The 19,842-nt window shown below is 39.7% G+C and overlaps 1 protein-coding gene across 1 annotated transcript in view; it reads right to left on the bottom strand.

Annotated features, from left to right (window-relative positions):
• The window catches only part of ZNF624 (zinc finger protein 624), a 46,790-nt gene extending 31,421 nt beyond the window's left edge, over positions 1-15,369 (bottom strand). The window contains exons 1-3 of the mRNA XM_010387734.2: positions 15,286-15,369; positions 11,150-11,238; positions 8,829-8,894 (exon numbers count right to left, since the gene is read on the bottom strand). Of these exons, the coding sequence (XP_010386036.2) occupies positions 8,829-8,894; positions 11,150-11,236 (153 nt within the window). The 5' untranslated portion in view covers positions 11,237-11,238; positions 15,286-15,369. The remainder of the gene's footprint in view (positions 1-8,828; positions 8,895-11,149; positions 11,239-15,285) is intronic.
• Between the last annotated feature and the right edge of the window lie 4,473 nt (positions 15,370-19,842).

Here is a 19,842-nt window from a genome sequence, read left to right as displayed (position 1 = left end):
AGTTTCTGATAAAACAGACTTTAAACCAACGAAGATCAAAAGAGACAAAGAAGGCCATTACATAATGGTAAAGGGATCAATTCAATAAGAAGAGCTAACTATCCTAAATATATATGCACCCAATACAGGAGCACCCAGATTCATAAAGCAAGTCCTTAGAGACCTACAAAGAGACTTTGACTCCCACACAATAATAATGGGAGACTTTAACACCCCACTGTCAACATTAGACAGATCAATGAGACAGAACGTTAACAAGGATATTCAGGAGTTGAACTCAGCTCTGCACCAAGAAGACCTAATAGACATCTACAGAACTCTCCACCCCAAATCAACAGAATATACATTCTTCTTAGCACCACATTGCACTTATTCCAAAATTGACCACATAGTTGGAAGTAAAGCACTCCTCAGCAAATGTAAAAGAACAGAAATTATAACAAACTGTCTCTCAGACCACAGTGCAATCAAACTAGAATGCAGGATTAAGAAACTCACTCAAAACCACTCAACTACATGGAAACTGAACAACCTGCTCCTGAATGACTACTGGGTACATAATGAAACAAAGGCAGAAATAAAGACGTTCTTTGAAACCAATGAGAACAAAGACACAACATATCAGAATCTCTGGGACACATTTAAAACAGTGTGTAGAGGGAAATTTATAGCACGATATACCCACAAGAGAAAGCAGGAAAGATCTAAAATTGACACCCTAACATCACAGTTAAAACAACTAGAGAAGCAAGAGCAAACACATTCAAAAGCTAGCGGAAGGCAAGAAATGACAAAGATCAGAGCAGAACTGAAGGAGACAGAGATACAAAAAATCCTTCAAAAGATCAATGAATCCAGGAGCTGGTTTTTTGAAAAGATCAACAAAATTGATAGACTGCTAGCAAGATTAATAAAGAAGAGGGAAGAATCAAATAGATGCAATAAAAACTGATAGAGGGGATATCACCACCGATCCCACAGAAATACAAACTGCCATCAGAGAATACTATAAACACCTCTGTGCAAACAAACTAGAAAATTGAGAATAAATGGATAAATTCCTGGACAAATACACCCTCCCAAGACTAAACCAGGAAGAAGTTGAATCCCTGAATAGACCAATAACAGGCTCTGAAATTGAGGCAATAATAGCCTACCAACCAACAAAAGTCCAGGACCAGACAGATTCACAGCCGAATTCTACCAGAGGTACAAGGAGGAGCTGGTACCATTCCTTCTGAAACGACTCCAATCAATAGAAAAAGAGGGAATCATCTCTAAGTCATTTTATGAGGCCAACATCATCCTGATACTAAAGCCTGGCAGAGACACAACAAAAAAAGATAATCAATATCCCTGATGAACATTGATGCAAAAATCCTCAGTAAAATACTGGCAAACGAATCCAGCAGCACATCAAAAAGCTTATCCACCATGATCAAGTGGGCTTCATCCCTGGGATGCAAGGCTGGTTCAACATACGCAAATCAATACACGTAATCCAAACAGAACCAAAGACAAAAACCACATGAACACATCATCGTCTCAATAGATGCAGAAAAGGCCTCTGACAAAATTCAACAGCCCTTAATGCTAGAAACTCTCAATAAATTAGGTATTTATGGGACATATCTCAAAATAATAAGACCTATTTATAACAAACCCACAGCCAATATCATACTGAATGGGCAAAAACTAGAAGCACTCCCTTTGAAAACTGGCACAAGACAAGGATGTCCCCTCTCACCACTCCTATTCAACATAGTGTTGGAAGTTCTGGCCAGGGCAATCAGGCAGGAGAAAGAAATAGAGGGTATTCAGTTAGGAAAAGAGGAAGTCAAATTGTCCCTGTTTCAGATGGCATGATTGTGTATTTAGAAAACCCCATCATTTCAGCCCAAAATCTCCTTAAGCTGATAAGCAGCTTCAGCAGTCTCAGGATACAAAATTAATGTGCAAAAATCACAAGCATTCTTATACACCAATAACAGACAAACAGAAAGCCAAATCATGAGTGAATTCCCATTCACAATTGCTTCAAAGGAATAAAATACCTAGGAATCCAACTTACAAGGGATGTAAAGGACCTCTTCAAGGAGAACTACAAACCACTGCTCAATGAAATAAAAGAGGACACAAACAAATGGAAGAACATTCCATGCTCATGGATAGGAAGAACCAATATCGTGAAAATGGCCATACTGCTCAAGGTAATTTATAGATTCAATGCCATTCCCGTTAAGCTACCAATGACTTTCTTCACAGAATTGGAAAAAACTACTTTAAAGTTCATATGGAACCAAAAAAGAGCCTGCATTGCCAAGACAATCCTAAGTCAAAAGGACAAAGCTGGAGGTGTCACGCTACCTGACTTCAAACTATACTACAAGGCTACTGTAACCAAAACAGCATGGTACTGGTACCAAAACAGAGATATAGACCAATGGAACAGAACAGAGCCCTTGGAAATAATACCACACATCTACAGCCATCTGATCTTTGACAAATCTGACAAAAAATGGGGAAAGGATTCCCTATTTAATAAATGGTGCTGGGAAAACTGGCTAGCCATATATAGAAAGCTGAAACTAGATCCCTTCCTTACACCTTATACAAAAATTAATTCAAGATGGACTAAAGACTTAAATGTTAGACCTAAAACCATAAAAACCCTAGAAGAAAACCTAGGCAATACCATTCAGGACACAGGCACGGGCAAGGACTTCATGTTTCAAACACCAAAAGCAATGGCAACAAAAGCCAAAATAGACAATTGGGATCTAATTAAACTAAAGAGCTTCTGCACAGCAAAAGAAACTACCATCAGAGTGAACAGACAACCTACAGAATGGGAGAAAATTTTTGCAATCTATTTATCTGACAAAGGGCTAATATCCAGAATCTACAAAGAACTCAAACTTACAAGAAAAAAACAAATGGCCGGGCACGGTGGCTCACACCTAATCCCATCAGTTTGGGAGGCCAAGGCGGGCGGATCACGAGGTCAGGAGATTGAGACCATCCTGGCTAACATGGTGAAACCCTGTCTCTACTAAAAATACAAAAAATTTAGCCAGGTGTGGTGGCAGGCGCCTGTACTCCCAGCTACTCGGGAGGCTGAGACAGGAGAATGGCGTGAACCCGGGAGGCAGAGCTTGCAGTAAGCTGTGATCGCGCCACTGCTCTCCAGCCTGGGCGACAAAGCGAGACTCTGCCTCAAAAAAACAAACAAAAAAAAACCCCCAAAAAACAACCAACCCAATCAAAAAGTGGGCAAAGGATATGAACAGACACTTCTCAAAAGAAGACATTTATGCAGCAAACAGACACATGAACAAATGCTCATCATCACTGGCCATTAGAGAAATGCAAATCAAAACCACAATGAGATACCATCTCACACCAGTTAGAATGGAAATCATTAAAAAGTCAGGAAACAACAGGTGCTGGGGAGGATGTGGAAAAATAGGAACACTTTTACACTGTTGGTGGGACTGTAAACTAGTTCAACCATTGTGGAAGACTGTGTGGCGATTCCTCAAGCATCTAGAACTAGAAATACCGTTTGACCCAGCCATCCCATTACTGGGTATATACCCAAAGGATTATAAATCATGCTGCTATGAAGACACATGCACACGTATGTTTACTGCAGCACTATTCACAATAGTAAAGACTTGGAACCAACCCAAATGTCCATCAATGATAGATTGGATTAAGAAAATGTGGCACATATACACCATGGAATACTATGCAGCCATAAAAAAGGATGAGTTCATGTCCTTTGTAGGGACATGGATGAAGCTGGAAACCATCATTCTCAGCAAACTAATGCAAGGACAAAACAACAACAACAACAAAAAAAAAACCCTGCATGTTCTCACTCATAGGTGGGAATTGAACAATAAGAACACATGGACATAGGGTGGGGAACATCACACACCGGGGCCTGTCGTGGAGTTGGGGGAGGCCGGGTGGGGGAGGGATAGCATTAGGAGATATAACTAATGTAAATGACGAGTTAATGGATGCAGCACACCAACATGGCACATGTATACATATGTAACAAACCTGCACGTTGTGCACATGTACCCTGGAACTTGAAGTATAATAAAACAAAAAAAGAAAGAAAGAAAATAGCTTCAGGATCAAGAGTGTCCTAAAGTACAGCAGTCTGGATAATACAAGTGTTCAATCAGATCTTTCCCTGCTGCCGTGTTCCCCAAATAATAACATGGACCCTCTTTACAGATGCCAATTCCACTGACCCACCAGTACTTGAAAAGGATGCCATGGGGAGTTATTTCTGCCACTCTTTTAAAAAAATAATTCACTTATGAGATGGAGGTAGAAATTCGCAGAGAATTGACAGGTATGGGTTATCTCTTGTAGGGCCTCAGAATAGAGCATTGCCAAGCACCCTTTGGGGGCCTGGTCTTGTGCTACTGACTTTACTGGTCTTCCGGAAGGGCTGCTCCCATTGGCTCTTGGGTGGGATGGTAAATTTGCTAAACCAGGTTCACTGCACCTTCCCCTCACAAAGGAGTATATATGCCTGGAGTGGCTCCATTGCTAGGCTCCATTTCCAGCACCTACCAATTGGCACTGTGTATTTTTAAAAGAACATCATTGAGGCTCCTTGCCTCCTTTCAAACTGTGAGAGAGAGTAAGTTTCTATTCAGTGTTCTAAATGCTATCTGCTTAGTTTGATAGGGTTGTAGTGACTATCATGGGTGTTTTATTGAAGTCCAAAGTATCCCAGAAAATGTACATGCCTCTCTTTTCTTATTAAATGGTGCAAAGGAAAAAAAAAATATTGCCAGAAAGACAATCTTTTTCTTCTCTCCCAGGGGAAATCACGTAAATAAATAATCATAAAAAATCAGAGGTTTGTGTGGCATGAAGAACGAATGAAATATTGATTGTAGAATGTGGAAGTGTGAATTAAGCTTTGAAACATAAATCTGCTGCAATAGTTTTGATGCCTTCCCCCCAAACCTCATGTTCAAAACTGATCCCCATGTTGGAGTGGGGCCTAATGGGAGGTGCCTGTGTCATGGGGCTGGGTCCCTCATGAATGGCTTGGTGCCATCTTCACGGTAATGAGTGAGTTCTCCCTCTATTATTAATAGTTCCCACGAGTGCTGGCTGTTAAAAAGAGCATGGGCTGGGCACAGTGGCTCACGTCTGTAATCCCAGCACTTTGGGTGGCTGAAGTGGGCAGATCAGAGGTCAGGAGACTGAGACCATCCTGGCTAACACAGTGAAACCCCGTCTCTACTAAAAATACAAAAAAATTAGCCAGGCGTGGTGGTGGGCACCTGTAGTCCCAGCTACTCGGGAGGCTGAGGCAGGGGAATGGCGTGAACCCAGGAGGTGGAGCTTGCAGTGAGCCAAGACTGCACCACTGCACTTCAGCCTGGGCGACAAAGCGAGACTCCGTCTTGAAAAAAAAAAAAAAGAGCATGGCCCCTTCCCTCTCCTACTCTTGCTATGTAGTCTCTACACATACTGGCGCTCTTTCCTTTTCACTGTGAATAGAAGCAGCCTGAGGCCCTCACAAGATGCAGATACTGGCAGGATGCTGCTTATACAAACTGCAGAACTGTGAGCCAAATAAACCCTTTTCTTTATAAATAACCCACCCTTGGGTATTCCTTTATATGGCAACAAACAGACTAAAACAACTTCTAAGAATGTTGAGGGCATTTTGATCTTGGTGAAAGTAAATTCACTTAAGTATCCTTTATTCAGAAACTGAACTTTGTTAACCTGAAGAAACTATTACTATAACTAAAGTTTTATTTTTATTGCAAAAAGTTCCTAGGGAGCTAAAAGAGTACCCATTTATTTCAATTGCACCATTCCAGACCAACTCTATTCATAATTTAGACAAAATTGGAAACCCAAAACATAATACCCAGAAATTGCTGATTCTAAGATAACACACTGACGCATACAATGGAAACCAGAAATCATAAGCCTTATATTCTTTACCTCAAAGACATTGAGAAAATAACATTAAGCCAGACTGATGTAAAATTTTCTTTTTGATGGAGTTCGAGAAAGTAAAAATTAGCTTATACTGAGAAAGCAAAATTCTGCCCTTCCACACCTCAAGCTAGAATAGACACAGATAAAACCCATTGAAAAGTTAACAGCAAACAATATTTCTTCTAAGGTCATTCTGCAGCTGTAAAATGTCATAATTACCCGTTTTGAGCAACTACTGCTTTCTTACCCATTATGACACCTTGTCTTTTAAAGTCATAGGCTGTCAGAAATTGTGTAGTCTGAAATCACATCAGACAGAATGAAAGTGACTTTGATGCTGAGAAGCAGTTATTTGCAACTCAGATGCAGACTTTCACATGAGGGGTTTCTGAATATGTCATTTTACATTTAACTTTGTATTTTCCAAGGAAACAGGACCCCAGGTCCATTATGCAGTCTGGACATGGCATTGACTCTTTTATACAGAGCCTATTTTGCTTTAAGTCTATCATATCACTGATCTCACTGAAATTTCATCAGAATGCCCTCCTTCATCAAGATTATATGATAACCCAGTCGGGTGCCATGGTTCATGCCCATAATCCCAGCACTTTGGGAGGCTGATGTGGGTGGATTACTTGAGGTCAGGAGTTGGAAGACCAGCTTGGCCAACATGGTGAAACTCCGTCTATACTAAAAATACAAAAATTAGCTGGACATGGTGGTGGGTGCCTAGTCCCAGCTACTGGGAGGTTTTTAAAAGCTTCTTATTATCTCCTGTTTATCTTGAGGTTATGCTTATCTAGTTATTTGTTGTTGGGAAATTAAGCTGTTCACCAAAAGTTACAACATATATACTGGCACTATGATACTCACTGCCCCTGACCTCACTGGTTTTAGTTTGTGACTTCACTAGCATGTAAGTGTCTTAATCTTACATATGTCAGAAAATATCAAGACTCTTTGTTTTGATGTGTTCCTTTTGGGTCTGATTATAATAATCATGCAATAAGAGTTCTTCATCAATCTTCTATAGTTTCTTTGTTAGAAGTTTGCACTAAAAAAATGTACCTGTAAAATAAAAGACATTTAGCATTGAAAGTTCTTCTTTTAAAGGACTATGCTACAAACAAACAAACAAACAAAAAAAAAACCACTAATTGAAAATGTCAGCCGGGCACGGTGGCTCATGTCTATAACCCAGCACTTTGGGAGGCTGAGGCAGGCAGGTCACCTGAGGTCAGGAGTTCAAGACCAGTCTGGCCAACATGGTGAAACCCCATCTCTACTGAAAATACAAAAATTAGCTGGGCGTGGTAGTAGGTGCCTGTAATCCTGGCTACTTGGGAGGCTGAGGCAGGAGAATCGCTTGTACCTGGGAGGCAAAGGTTGCAGTGAGCCGAGATTGTGCCACTGCACTTCAGCCTGGGTGACAGAGCGAGACTTCATCTCAAGGAAAAAAAAAAAAAGAAAATGTCAACAATACTATAAGAAAATCAAGCAAATAAAAAACCAATTAAATTAAATTAATAACTTATTGATAGTTATCATCAAATCATTGGTTCTATTCAAAGTAAAATTAAACTAAGCTGTGTTCAGTATGTATAAAAAAAAGGACACAGAATTTAGGGAAGAGCCAGACAGAATTAATCTTCTACCAGGGACTCCCTGTCAGAACAAAAATAAACCATATGAATTGTACACCATGCCAAAAAGTATAGCATTTTCCTAAGGTTTGTGGTTCAAAGTCTAAAACTATGAATATTTCTACCTTAAGTTTTTAAGAATCTAAGTTATCATATGTTAAAAAAATTGAAAAATCATTTCAAAAATATTATGTACAAAACTGAATCTCAGAATGTATTTTCTCATAGAAGCAAAAGTAAAAACTACATTTTACACAAAACATCTCTGGAATAAAACTAACCTTCAAAGGATAATCTTAAAAAATTTAAAACCATAATTCTTCTAAAAGCATAGTTAATACTTGTCAAAGATTTACTTAAGGCATTAATGAGGGATCAGCAGCTAGACAAGACAAGTTTAAAGGAGATGCAAGAAACCGATATACAGATAGTGGAAAAAAGAATGCTGGAATAAGACTGCAAAATTAGATACAAACCTGATTAATGTTCTACAGGACAGTAATACCATAACTTTGGGGATTATCTTTTATCCTAGCAAAAATAATTGCAACGTTTCAATCTTGTACAAGTTAATATCTTTTAGGATCTAAATGTTAATTAACAGTAAATGGTAAGTCAAACAACATAACCCTCCCCTGCTATGTCAGATAACCCTTAGACAGGCTTGTTAATACAATGGTCTAATATGACTCTGAAACGGCCTACATTTATCTTTTATTTAGTTCTAAGTTTTGGATAATTTTTCTCATCACAACAAATTTCTGATTTTTACTTTTTCTGGAAAAATCAAGTGGATTCAGTATTCACAAATAAGAAAGCCTTAATAAATAAATTGAAATAAAATATCTAAACCAATTTAAACTCATCTTAACACTATTTCCACAATGTTGATGTACTCTTGGTATTTTTTACTGGCACAGCATTGGGTCTTACAATGCAGCACAAGCATCAGACTATGTGATGATAGAATATTTTACCATTAGTAATCATGATGTGACTATCTGGCCAGATTAGGGCTGCCACCTCTGAGAGAAATGAAATCTGTTAAATTGATGCCACCAGCTCTGGGGCTACCATATCAATCAAATAATCATTGTGAACTCGCAATTAACTGGTAACATTGAGAATCAGAGGCAGTAAAATAGGCATTTTCTCTGTATTCATTATATGTACAACGGTAGGTATTACCTTTACCAATTTTGTTTCTTCTGCCTGAAGGTGAAGATCTTCATCTGGCTGGGTAACTTCAGGGTTCTGATGGGATACAGGATAAGATCACTCAGTGATAGGCTGCCTATGACCTACAGCAGAGCCTCAACGAGCACCACCAATCCACTGTGGATGCAGTGTATATGGGATGACCTCGTCTACTGTTTAACTTAGGGCTGAAATCAAAGTCCCATTGTAACATGCAATCATAATCTTTCACTTTGTTTGGGACAATGACAAACACATGTAAGACTGACAAAGATATAACTGCTTTTAACAAAGAACCTATCAAAACAAAAATAAACTTACAATAAAGGGCCTTCAGACACTACGTAAGTCTGCTTTTTCATATTGGGATGAAACCTATTTCTCAGAAAGTATCTATCTTGCTCAAGAATAATATTCAAAACCTACTATGTGTTTTCCACAATTGAAAAATCATTACAGTGTTTGGTGGGGGGAGATGGCTCAGCAGTCACTCAGGAAATATTTCAGCAACCTCTCATAACATTGTTTTCTTCCAAAACTTAGAAACTGTATCTCCATGAGGTCCTTATTTATTTATTTATTTATTTACTTACTTACTTATTTTTGAGACAGAGTCTCACTCTGTCACTGCCCAGACTGGAGTGCAGTGGGGCGATCTTGGCTCACTGCAACCTCTGTCTCCCAGGTTCAAGTGATTCTCCTGTCTCAGCCCCCTGAGTAGCTGGGACTACAGGCACGCACCACCATGCAGGCTAATTTTTTGTACTCTTTTTTGTAGAGACAGAGTTTCGCCATGTTGCCCAGGCTGGTCTTGAACTCCTGGGCTCAGACACTCTGCCGACCTCAGCCTCCCAAAGTGCTAGGATTGCAGGCATGAGCCACCACTCCCAGCCCATGAGGGCCTGATTTTATAAATGAAATGATATTTTACTTTATCTTCTAGTAATAGTTATCCATTTCAGATTTTGTGCCATTTAAAAAAATTATGGATAATAAAACTACATATTTAAAGATCATTATGAAAAAATGTTAGACTAACTCTCCCTCAACAACTTCTTGCCTAAAAATGCACAAATATTCAGATTCCAGAAAATTAATGATGATGTGAATCTTCAATCACTGATAGAGACAGGTTGATCCAGTGATACATGAAAAGACAAATACGGTTGTACCCAGTGATCAAGGGCAACATTTTGGGTTTATTTATCTTTTCAAGGGTATGTTTTAAGGACTATTTACATGTTACATGTTCTGGCTACAAAGAATAAAAGACCAGAATCACAGGTTATTACAGATCATTACTATAACAAATTATTTTTGTTGGTATTCTCTTTCTTCGGAATCTATTTTAAAAAGTCACTGCTAAAGCACAGCTTTTATCACATTAATACTAATCCTAAGGACACTCAAACACACACACACATTTCAATGCCTTCAGGGAAACATTAAAAGATTCATCTCAAATATCTAATTTCCAGCCCTATCTGTCACAACTTTCCAACTTGAATCACAAGCTCACCCACCGTTCTCTGCCTCTGAAGCCTTGCCCTTAAACCCCTTAATCATCTGAACTATGTTCACAAATACTTTATGACAATTAAAATCCCATTTTTAATTCAGTACCAGCTTAAATCTAACTATCCTCATGAACTTTCTATGACCAGTTTAGCCCACACTATCATCCCATTTCTTTCTTTTCATAGTACTCATCATCTTTATCATACTGATAAGCAACTACTATTCACCTAAATAATGTAATTATTACTTTTGTACATTTTACCTCGATGAAACTGTAAATTCCCTACAGCCAAGCACTGTCTTAAACATATTCTCTCAATGTAATCTATTAAATCTGATCACTTCCTAATGGGTAGAAAAGAGATCACTGACAGTGGCACAAGGGGAATGGCTCCTATAAATCAGGACTGGGGTATGTGTTTGTGTACATATATTTTCACCAAAATTTCCTAAATAAAATTTTCCAATTGAAAAATATTCCATTCTGCTGTCCCAGAAATAACTGAAATTTCCTGGGAAAAATACAAATTTAATATCAAAATTAAGATGTCTGTCATAACTAATGACAGCTCAGATATTTTTTGAAAGATCATGTGTCCTGATATTTGGCTAAGTAAGTATAGTGAATCCTCCCATAGTTTACTCCCTTTACTGTGAACTCAATTTTCATAGGTCTATTTAGTTAGAGTTCCCAGAAGCGGTGTCGGGGAAGTAGAGAAGTCACAAGCCTTCGGGAAAAGTAAACATGCTCTCAAACCAAGAGAGTAGGTCAAAAACAGGGAATCCCAACTTACCAGAGGTCCAACTGAAAAAAACACAGCAGCCATAATCTCTGCCTCTGGTTTCCCCTCTCTGGAACGAGTGGAGTCTTGCAAAGACATATCTAAGGAAGAGAAATAAGCCATGAAAACCAATCCTGTCTGGGGAATTTCAGACTTACCAAGTTGGAATCCTGACATACAAGTGAGCATGACCTCCCTAAGGAAGCACAAGAGTAACCCTTAAGATCAGTGAAGGACAAAGGCCCTTGCTCCTGCAGAGCTCGAGATTTTAGCGCTGTTAACTATAGTCACAACTAACAGGCTAGCCATTGTACAAGGAGGTTTTAAAATATTTTCTCATGTTATTTTCACATCAACCTAATAAGAATATTCCCATTCCATAGATGAGGAAACTGAGTCTAGAAAAATTAAACTACCCAAGGCCATGCAAATACATGACTCCAAATCAATCTAATTCCAAAGCCCATACCTTTTCCACTGAATCAACATGCTGTGTGAAGTACAACAAAATAATACTTCAATCTTTCTTTGCCATAATTACTTACTCATCTAACAATTAAATATTCTAAGAATCTCCTTTTCTTGCCTTTCCCACGAACAGTCAATTTCTTAACATTTTCAGAGATCTGTTTCGTGTAAAGAGAACACTATAACTTCAAAATTTAAATGATATTGGAAGTCTTGACTTACCCCCTCCCAATCTGATATTCAAATAGATCTTTATCCTTTCTATATCAGGTAAACTTAAATAAAAAGGAAGCAGGTATAATAATAATAATAATAATAGAAGACACATGAAATTCAGTGCACAAAACATTAAGCTGTAGTCTTTCTATATTGAAAAAAAGTATATACCTAATAAAAGTTTTATACTATGGAGGAACAGGGTGACAGAGATCTTTTCCAGGGATGCTTGGGCACTGCTTTTCTACCTTTAGCTAATGGTATGTATGGCCTTGCTGAGGCTGAGTTTGGTTCAAGAACCAGGAGTGCCTGATGTAGGATATCAAACAGTACAGATTGTTAATATAAATTCTTCTAGGATGGTAATATTAGCCTCATGAATAAAAGGGCAGTGACATAATAAGTATTGAGTTTTTGAGAAACTCTACCTTGTGCAAAAAGTGTTATAAGCAATTATATGGTCCTGCAGCTAGGGCCTTTGTTATGCTTAAACATGTGGAATCTGCTCCTTCCCTGAAAGTGCACCTTGCTTTTCATAAGGTTCAGTAGATTTGCTCAATAAACATAGCAGAACTCAATCTAACCTTACAGTGTCTAATAATCAGAAGCTTATCTGAAAAGGTATTTGAAGTACTTAACCATTATTCTTTGAAAAACAAGAATATTAATATATAAAGCAAGGTTATCAAGAATGCAAAGAATATTAGAGATACAAAAATTAAATAATTAAATAGATTTGGGTATACTGAAACTTATACTGTCTGATTAATGTACTAACTCAAGGAGGAGACCAGGTTTAGTTAAATCAAGAAAATACGTAAATATCTTGGCTGGGCATGGTGGTTCACACCTGTCATCCCAGCACTTTGGAAGGTTGAGGCAGGCAGAGCACCTGAGGTCAGGAGTTTGAGACCAGCCTGGCTGACATGGTGAAACTCCGTCCCTACTAAAAAATACAAAACAATCAGCCAGGCGTGGTGGCGCACACCTGAAGTCCCAGCTACTCGGGACGCTGAGGCACGAGAATTGCTTGAACTTGGGAGGTGGAGGTTGCAGTGAGCAGAGATTGCATCACTGCACTACAGCCTGGGCGACACAGAGAGACTCCGTCTCAAAAAAAAAAAAAAAAAAAAAAAGTGAGTATCTTAAAAATGTAGAGTGGTTTCTTTCATGACACTGGGACTTTCTTAGGCAAAATGAAAAGGTTTTGGTGGAAGAGAAACAATGAGAAGTTGAGGGAGGAAAGCAGTGCAGTGTGGAGATAAGAGGTAAAGAAAGAATAGTCTGAGGGGATTCTTGTATTGAAGCCTCAAGGTAACCAACCAGTAAGTGGTTTTGCCTTATACCAGTGTTTCTCTAGATTTTTCTGTCATAGGGCCTTTTGCAAACCTAATGAAAATTATGACTCCTCTCCCATTTTCTAATGAAAACACTCCATGTATAATTAGAGGGGTCTCAAATCTGAGAATGCAAAAGACTCACTGGATATGCTTATTAAAAAGGAAATTCTTTGGCTCCATCCAAGATCAAAATCAGGATCTCTAGATGTGAGGCACAGAAATATACATTGCTTGAACAAGTACACAAGAAATATTTAGTTTAATATAATATGTTAACATGTCAATTATATAATATATAATATGTTAAATTATATAATGTTTTAGTTTTAGCGTAGTCTTTTAAGAAATACTGTCCTGATACACAATAGGGATTCTGAAGGGTGAAGGAGTGGGAGGTGGGTGGAGAATAAGGAATTACTTAATGGGTATAATGTACATTATTCTGGGGATGGATACCCTGAAAGCCCTGATCTCACCACTACACAATCTATGCATACCAGTAAACCTTAACTTTTTTGGGGGTATGGACCCATCTGAGAATCTGACCTTGTCCACAGAATAATGCACATGCATATATGATGTTGCATATTACTTCAGAGAGCTTGAAAACTGACTCTCCCTCCCAAGCCCAAACACTGACCCCCAAGTTTTACAAGGTTGCAAAGAAAAAAAAGAGCCAAGAATATTTCACACCCCCAAGCCCCCGAACACTAAAGCTGATGTACAAAGAGCAACATAAGGCATTTTCAATTCCTCAGGTCTAGAGTAACGGTTTTCTGCATCTTTAACATTTATCAAGAGTGAGCTGAGTCATTTAAAAAATACTTGTAAATATTAATAAACTCCGCGACAATACTTCACGTAAATTATGCTAGTAACATATGTTTAACAACCAAACTGCAATAAACACTTTATTTTATAATCAGAATGAACAATATTTAACATTTAATATATTCAGCTTGATCTCAATTGTGTAAATACAATGCATAGAAAAAAAGACTGTGAGTAAGCCAAAACTCTACTGAGACCTCTGACACCTGGGGCTGTGATGTTTACCCTTCTTTCTGCTTTTCTGTACTTTCCAACTAGACAAGAAGAAGTATCTACATATACATAGGAGTCTGGAATAGGAATAACATCTCAGAGCGCCTGGTCACAGCCCCAGGTTCTAACCGTGGTTTGGCTACTGTAGAACTGTGACTACAGGCAAGTCACTTGAGCACAATGAATCAGCTATTAGTACATGAGAGTAACCACATTATATGTTCCTACTATCCCCTTTGTCATTATGCAGAAGATATCTAGGCCAATATTCCCCAGTTATAATTTCCCTAGATATTTACAAGCTCTGTCTTTCCAGCTATTGCAAAAGTATCCAGAGACTGAAGGAGAAACTTTACTTGTTCTGCTTCCTTGGCCAGTGTAGTTATTTAGAAATAATGAAGGGTCCATGTTTTTGCTAAGAATCTCAGCGCCATGCACCAGTCCAGCATTTCCCAATCAATGCAATAACACCATGGTCATGACAGGGAGTGACAAGTGATTAAAAGGTGCCTACAGTATTTGAAAAGCTACATTTCAGGAAAAGCTGCCTCGGTGACTGAGTAGCGCTGATCCCCCGATGTGAAACCTAGTTTCATCCCTGCCAGTTCAGAAGCCAGAGCGGGCATGGACATGCTCCTGCCAACCTCGCCCTCTTTCCCTAACTGTTCTCCTCTACCCACTCCGGGTATGCCCTCCTCAGGGCCAGCAAGGCGCGGGGCTGGGAAGACAGGAAAGGTCGGGTCAGGGGCCCGCCCGTCCTACTCGAATCCCAGCTCACGCCCCGCACCCGGCTCTTTTTAACCCCAGCGCCGCCAGGCCCGCCAGGGAGGAGGTTCCCGGGTTCGGACCCGGGTTAAGAGTCCTCAGAGGGCACGGGGCCCGACCTATGAGGGGGGCCGGCTGGTGACTGAACCCACACTCGAGAAGGAGGCCTAGCCCCAATCGCCTCTCAGGGGTGGGCGGGTCCGCTCAGGGTCTGGGGCTATAGAGGGAACGGCCACGCCCCGGACGCCGCCGGGAGCCAAGCGCCAAGGGAGGGGCGGCGGGCAACCGAGGCCAGGCGCCCGGGACAACGAGTACCTGGCGGCAGAACTGAGGACAACTGAGGGCACTCGCAGAGCAGGGCGGGAACGCTTCCAGCAATGGCGGCGGTTCGGCGGGGCCGGCCTCCAGGCAGGGCATTGCGCCTGCGCAGCCGGAGCGTCGGAACTACAGTGCCCAGAATCCTCAGCGCCTGAGCCCCCTCCGCCCCCCGCTCCTTTTGTCTGCGTTAGCGAAGGAATTGGCTCTTTCGGGGTGCGAAAGAATTCCAATTGGATACACTTCTGTTGAGAAGCCTTGACTATGTGTCAAAAGCAATAGCACTAGAGATACAAATAATGACACAACCCTTGCCTTGGAACATTTAGGTGGGACGAAAGAAAGCCATTGAGAGAACAGATAGCTGTGATCCAGACAAATATGTGAACAAGTTCTCGGAAACACTATTTCTGAACAATTCCCTTTACGACAATTTCCTCAGAGTTGGAAGAGACGGCAATTGATGACAACAATGCCAATTAAGTAGAATGGATATGAATGCCTGAAAATACAAATTTTAGGCCAAAATTATTCGAAATACAAAGAAAAAATCTTTTTGAAGACAAATAGCTGTAGAAGTTCTCCTCAATGCATACAAATGATAATTCTTTTTTTTTTTTTTTTTTTTTTGAGACGGAGTCTCGCTCTGTCACCCAGGCTGGAGTGCTGTGGCCGGATCTCAGCTCACTGCAAGCTCCGCCTCCTGGGTTCACGCCATTCTCCTGCCTCAGCCTCCCTGGTAGCTGGGACTACAGGCGCCGCCACCTCGCCCGGCTAGATTTTTGTAGTTTTTTTTAGTAGAGACGGGGTTTCACCGTGTTAGCCAGGATGGTCTCGATCTCCTGTCCTCGTGATCCGCCCGTCTCGGCCTCCCAAAGTGCTGGGATTACAGGCTTGAGCCACCGCGCCCGGCCACAAATGATAATTCTTAAAACACAATGACTGAAAGTATTTACTTGCAACAAATTTATTTGACCACTTATTCAAGGGCTGCTTGTCCAAGAGCTATATTAAGGTTTATTTACTTTCTTCCCTACCAAAGATGATGTTTTTTGATGATAGAAACTACGTCTCATGGAGTTTATTACTCAGAGTGCCTACTTCAGAGACTGCTCACATAATGAATGAAACGAAGGAAGAATGAATGAATGATTTAGGACCCTACCTCCCAACAAAATGCACACGGAATTGTCTACATCACTATCAGCATTTTGGTCAAAACCATTCAACAAGTCTCTAGGAAGCTCCAAATGTTCCCACATCTTCCTGTCTTTTTCTGAGCTCTCCAAACTGTTCCAACCTCTGCCCATTACCCAGTTCCAAAGTTGCTTCCACATTTTCCAGTATCTTTATAGCAGTGCCCCAAACTCTTGGTACCAATTTCCTGTATTGGTCCATTTTCACACTGCTATGAAGAATAACTAGGCCGGGCGCGGTGGCTCAAGCCTGTAATCCCAGCACTTTGGGAGGCCGAGACAGGCGGATCACGAGGTCAGAAGATCGAGACCATCCTGGCTAACACGGTGAAACCCCGTCTCTCCTAAAAAAATACAAAAAAACTAGCCGGGCGAGGTGGTGGGCACCTGTAGTCTCAGCTACTCGGGAGGCTGAGGCAGGAGAATGGAGTGAACCCGGGAGGCGGAGCTTGCAGTGAGCTGAGATCCGGCCACTGCACTCCAGCCTGGGCCACAGAGCAAGACTCTGTCTTAAAAAAAAAAAAAAAAAAAAAAGAATAACTGAGACTGGGTAATTTATAAACAAAAGAGGTTTAATTGACTTAGAGTTCCGCATGGCTGGGGAGGCCTCAGGAAACTTACAATCATGGTGGAAGGCAATCGGGAAGCAGCAACTTCTTCACAAGGCATGAGGAGAGGGAAGAGCCGGCGAAACTGCCACTTGTAAAACCAACAGATCTTGTGAGAAGTCGCTCACTGTCACAAGAACAGCATAGGCGAAACTGCCCCCATGATGCAGTCACTTCCCACCAGGTTCCTCCTTTGACACATGGGGATTACAATTTGAGATGAGATTTGGGTGGGAACACGGAGTCAAAGTATATCATCATGGTTGCTGGTGGATTCGTCGATATTCTGAGGTAGTGATACAATAATCTATCAGTTTGATTAGGAGGTCTGGGTTTTGCTTTTTCTATGGTAATGTAAAAGGGCAGGAATATCAGTATGTTACAAATTCACTGCAATTACAAATCAGTCTCTGTGCATATAAGGAAGCACAAAAATCACAGACCTAGGGTCTTGATAGATATGAAAGAAACCCTATGTGATATCATGCCCTCATCTTTACCTCAAACTCTCACCTAAAATTACTAGTGAGGACTTTTTTGTCCTGCTGTCAATATTTGATAATTCTAGGTAGCATGCAATAAGATATGGAATATATGAATAATAACTTGATTTTATAATATTAATAACAGCCTAATTTTATTTTATTTATTTATTTATTTTTTTTTTTTATTTTTTTTTTTTTGAGACGGAGTCTCGCTCTGTCGCCCGGGCTGGAGTGCAGTGGCCGGATCTCAGCTCACTGCAAGCTCCGCCTCCCGGGTTTATGCCATTCTCCTGCCTCAGCCTCCGAGTAGCTGGGACTACAGGCGCCCGCCACCTCGCCCGGCTAGTTTTTTGTATTTTTTTTAGTAGAGACGGGGTTTCACCGTGTTAGCCAGGATGGTCTCGATCTCCTGACCTCGTGATCCGCCCGTCTCGGCCTCCCAAAGTGCTGGGATTACAGGCTTGAGCCACCGCGCCCGGCCAACAGCCTAATTTTAAATATATATGTCGTGCCTTGTACTCTACAGAAAATGCGCATTTTCCTTTTTTCTCTAAATTAGGTTTAATTTATTTCAGAAGTTTCTAGATTTTATTGTCTCTATTTAGCCAAAGCTACAAGAAAGGTCAAATTCATATCTTTAAATGCTTTCATTATCAATCAAGAAAGTGAAATGAACAAAGAATTTTACTCAAGAAACTAGTGAGAAATCAAAGAAATGTACAAAATGTAGGATACAAGAATTAATAAAAACAGATTAACAGTGGAATAAATAAATGAGTCCAACTGGTTCTTTGTAATGGAATGTGGAAAGACATACTCTATTCTTCTGAATAGGAAGATGAAATATCATAATCATATCAATGCAAGTTTTATGCATGCTCAAACATGTATAAACTAAGAAAAAATCTGAAAGGAAATATAGCAAAATGTTTGCACTTTTTTCCTTTAAGTGGTGAGATTAAAGGTAATACTTTTCTGTATTTTCTAAATCTTCTGTAAAGAACAAATAATTTTATGATCAGGAAAAAATAAGACATTTCTTAAATGCCAAATTACCTCTCATTAATACATACGATGCAAATACCAATCAAAATACCAGAGAGACCGATGAGGGACTGGGGAATAACTTCAAAAAGGGCCACATGGGAGATTAAACATTATGCAAAAGAGTAATGAGGGATTTTAAAGCAAAAAAGGAGAAAGTGATCCTATTCTACAAGATATTAAAACCTAATGCAAAGCCTGGCTAGTAACTTCTAATAAAATTGCTTCCATACTTTAAATAAAATACCTGCAAATTTAGAACACAGACAAAGATAGAAACTCCTCACATGACCCACCACTAAGCCCACTGGATGGCAGAATGCAGAATCAGGTTGCAATGGACTGATCTTAAGACAGATGAAGCAGTGGACAAAAATCTTCCTGGAGCTGATGGTATAATTTGCTTCTTGAAACAATGACAGTCCATGAAATAAGGTAGGAAGATGTTTTGAACCTCTCTCACCAGCAGATCCCTAAATCACAGACCCAGAACTTGGAGGAAACAGGAAATAGGAGGCCATCTCTGCACCTCTCCAGCACTGCTCTGGTTGGTGGGCAGAATATCATAAAATCATCATGATTCTTATATCAAAAACCAAAATTCTAGACTGATTAAGTAATTATTTTTTTAAATGAGAAAAATTATTGTTTGTTTGATCTTGGGCTAGGGAAGATATTTCTAAGCAAAAAGGGTAAAAAGAAAGAAAAAGAAATGATTAACAGATTGGAATGCGATAACGGTGTAATATCAAGTGTTGGCAAGAGCTCATGCAAGTGCGTGTTCTCATGACTGCTGGAACAAATTGGTGTAATATTTCTGAAGGGCATTCTGGCTGAATATGCTAGAATTCTTTAAAATGTTTATGCTCTGACTCAGTAATTCAACATCTATGAGTTTTTCCTAAATAAGTAACAAGAGAGAGATAAAAAAAAGTATTTACAATATTGAAAGACTGGAAAGAACATAAATGTTCAACAATACATATATGTTCAACAACAGGGGACTAGTAAATATGAATTATTTATGTGATAAAATACTATCTAACCTTAAAATAATATTTTAAATAATATTTAATGATGAGAATATGCTGAGAAAAGTTTAATCATTTTTAAAAAGTTAAATGTAAAATGAAAGTTAATAACATGTACAAGATTATTCTAATTTTCTTTTTTTTGAGATAGAGTCTCAAACTGTTGTCTCCTGGGTTTGGAGTGCAATGGAGT

This window comes from Rhinopithecus roxellana, chromosome 19, assembly GCF_007565055.1.
Source record: "Rhinopithecus roxellana isolate Shanxi Qingling chromosome 19, ASM756505v1, whole genome shotgun sequence".
Lineage (NCBI taxonomy): Eukaryota > Metazoa > Chordata > Mammalia > Primates > Cercopithecidae > Rhinopithecus > Rhinopithecus roxellana.
This window is presented reverse-complemented; position numbering and strand designations above follow the sequence as displayed.